The sequence below is a fragment of the Sphaeroforma arctica genome, assembly GCF_001186125.1.
Source record: "Sphaeroforma arctica JP610 unplaced genomic scaffold supercont1.4219, whole genome shotgun sequence".
NCBI classification, from domain to species: Eukaryota; class Ichthyosporea; order Ichthyophonida; genus Sphaeroforma; species Sphaeroforma arctica.
In genome coordinates, this window is record NW_014036339.1 from 528 (window position 1) to 2638 (window position 2111).

General features: G+C 47.1%; 1 protein-coding gene across 1 annotated transcript; it reads right to left on the reverse strand.

Annotated features, from left to right (window-relative positions):
- Nucleotides 1–968: 968 nt before the first annotated feature.
- Nucleotides 969–1552, reverse strand: SARC_14145 (hypothetical protein; the record flags this gene model as incomplete). Its single annotated transcript, XM_014291722.1, has 1 exon — nucleotides 969–1552. A coding segment is annotated over one exon (584 nt), but the record flags the coding sequence as incomplete, so codon positions are not given.
- Between the last annotated feature and the right edge of the window lie 559 nt (nucleotides 1553–2111).

A 2111-nucleotide genomic window follows, 5' to 3' on the forward strand; every position in this document is an offset into this window, starting at 1 on the left:
AGGGAAATTACGGCATACGCTGAGCAACACCAATAAGAGCGAATGTTGTTTAGAAGATAAATAATTACAGCAAGAGCAGGAAGTGATGTGTGATATTTTATATTTCCTTGACAATACTAGTCAATATCATTTCGTGAATACTATGACGGAACTGTAAAGAAACATTGAGGTGGCCATTTTAAGTGCGCTTGATAACAGGGACTTTCAAACTCCATAATCGACCAATAGCTGATCCCACCTACGATTGTACAGATCGAGCACACCGTCTATATATATATATTCATATATATATATATATATATATATATATATATACAAATATATATACATATATATATAATAATATAATAATAATAATAATATATACATATATGTATATACACACGTACGCTCTACGCTTGGCTCCTGTCCAGTACTTGGATCCGTCGGGGTACTTGTGCCCCTTGGGCAGGCCTGTGTCAAACGGAGACTTGACCGACTTCCCAGCCTTTGGTTGCTGCTGCTGCTGCGGCTGACGGGGCACACCATCTGCACCCTGCGCACCCGAGCCCGGGTACGTCAGGATAATATCATTATACCACTACATTGCACATAGGTGTGGCGGAGCCAAAACAAAATCTCAGACAACCCATGCTTCTCCACCATCCTTGTCACTGTAAACGCAAACGTCGTTGGCCGAAAAATCTCTTCGACCAACTCAACTACCCTATCCGTTTGCACCTTCACCTCCTTGAGCACCTTGTTCAAGAAGGTCGGGACAGTGGTCTTTCTATCTTACATTCCGCCATTGCTAGTATGGCGTGGTGCTGTTCACGGCAGTTCGTGTTCGTGTACCGTGTACAGAAACGGTCCACTTCCGCCGCAATGAACTCCGGCAGCGGCTGCGCCGCCGACCGTGCAATTTCTGCGCCCCTCAGGCCTACTGTGTTGGGCTCCATCACTGCCATTACAAGCCTCACTACCACTGGGGTCTACTAACCCCGAGAGATGCTGGGCACGCAACCCTTGCTCTTGGTGTCGCGCGGCTTCTGCCTTCTTCGCCGCACAATAGGCTTCCTTCCTCTTTTCCGCCGCCGACTTGGGGCCCCTTGTCTTTGGTTGAGGCTCCGGCGGCCTTCGCCAGATCCCCTACACGCCCCATCGATGGCTGGGGGTCTTTGGACCCATTCAAGTCCACCACCGGCGCCCGCTTCTGAAGAATCATGGCGGATATATATTCCGCCGCAGAAGTCACTGGCTCGTCTGAGTTCTCACCTTGGGCCTCTACCTCCGAGATGAGGACGGTTAATATCGCGCGTCCACACATGAACACGATGAGCTCCTGGAGGACCTCGAACAAGCGTTCGCGGTCCTGCCGCAATGACTTGGCGTAGTTTGCTGTCACTGCCGCTTTATCCCCTTTGCTGACACGCGGCCACACGCCTGCGTACAGCCGCGCATAAGCTACCAGCCAGTCGAAATCTGCCCTCATTGCAGGCAGCATCCGCGACTGGAGTGTCATAAAGAAGTCCTGGCAAAGAGATTCCTTTAAAATGCGCTCTCTCTCAGCCATTTGACTTCCACCGAGTCCAGTGTAGGCAACCTTGGTGCAAACGAGATCAACGTGCTCTTTCCACAATCAAAGGTTGTCGGACTCACCACCGGTGAGCTCTACTACTGCCGGCTTAACCATCGTGATGCCTAAAATTTCTAAAACCGAAGATAAACAAGATGCCACCTCAAATCGCGACTAATCTTAGGTAGACATAAAACAAAACGTAGTACACTATCAAGTCAGTAATTGTGATTCGCCTAGCTACACTTAGTACCTCACTTGAATGAACACAGTAAGGCCTAGTGCCAGTTAATTACTGGATTATAAAAAACCCTACACTTCATGTTACAGTGTCAAATTTCCGTGTTCTCAAATTTTGAGTCCACGCGGCCGGGGCCCAGAACCCTAGCTCGGTTCGGGATAGGCCCCCTCCCCGAGCCGATCACAATATATATATATACATACATACATATATATATATCAATATATATGCCCTGTGCATGCGCATATATAATATATTTAAATATATGCATATATATATATATATATAGTCATATATATATATATATGCATATAT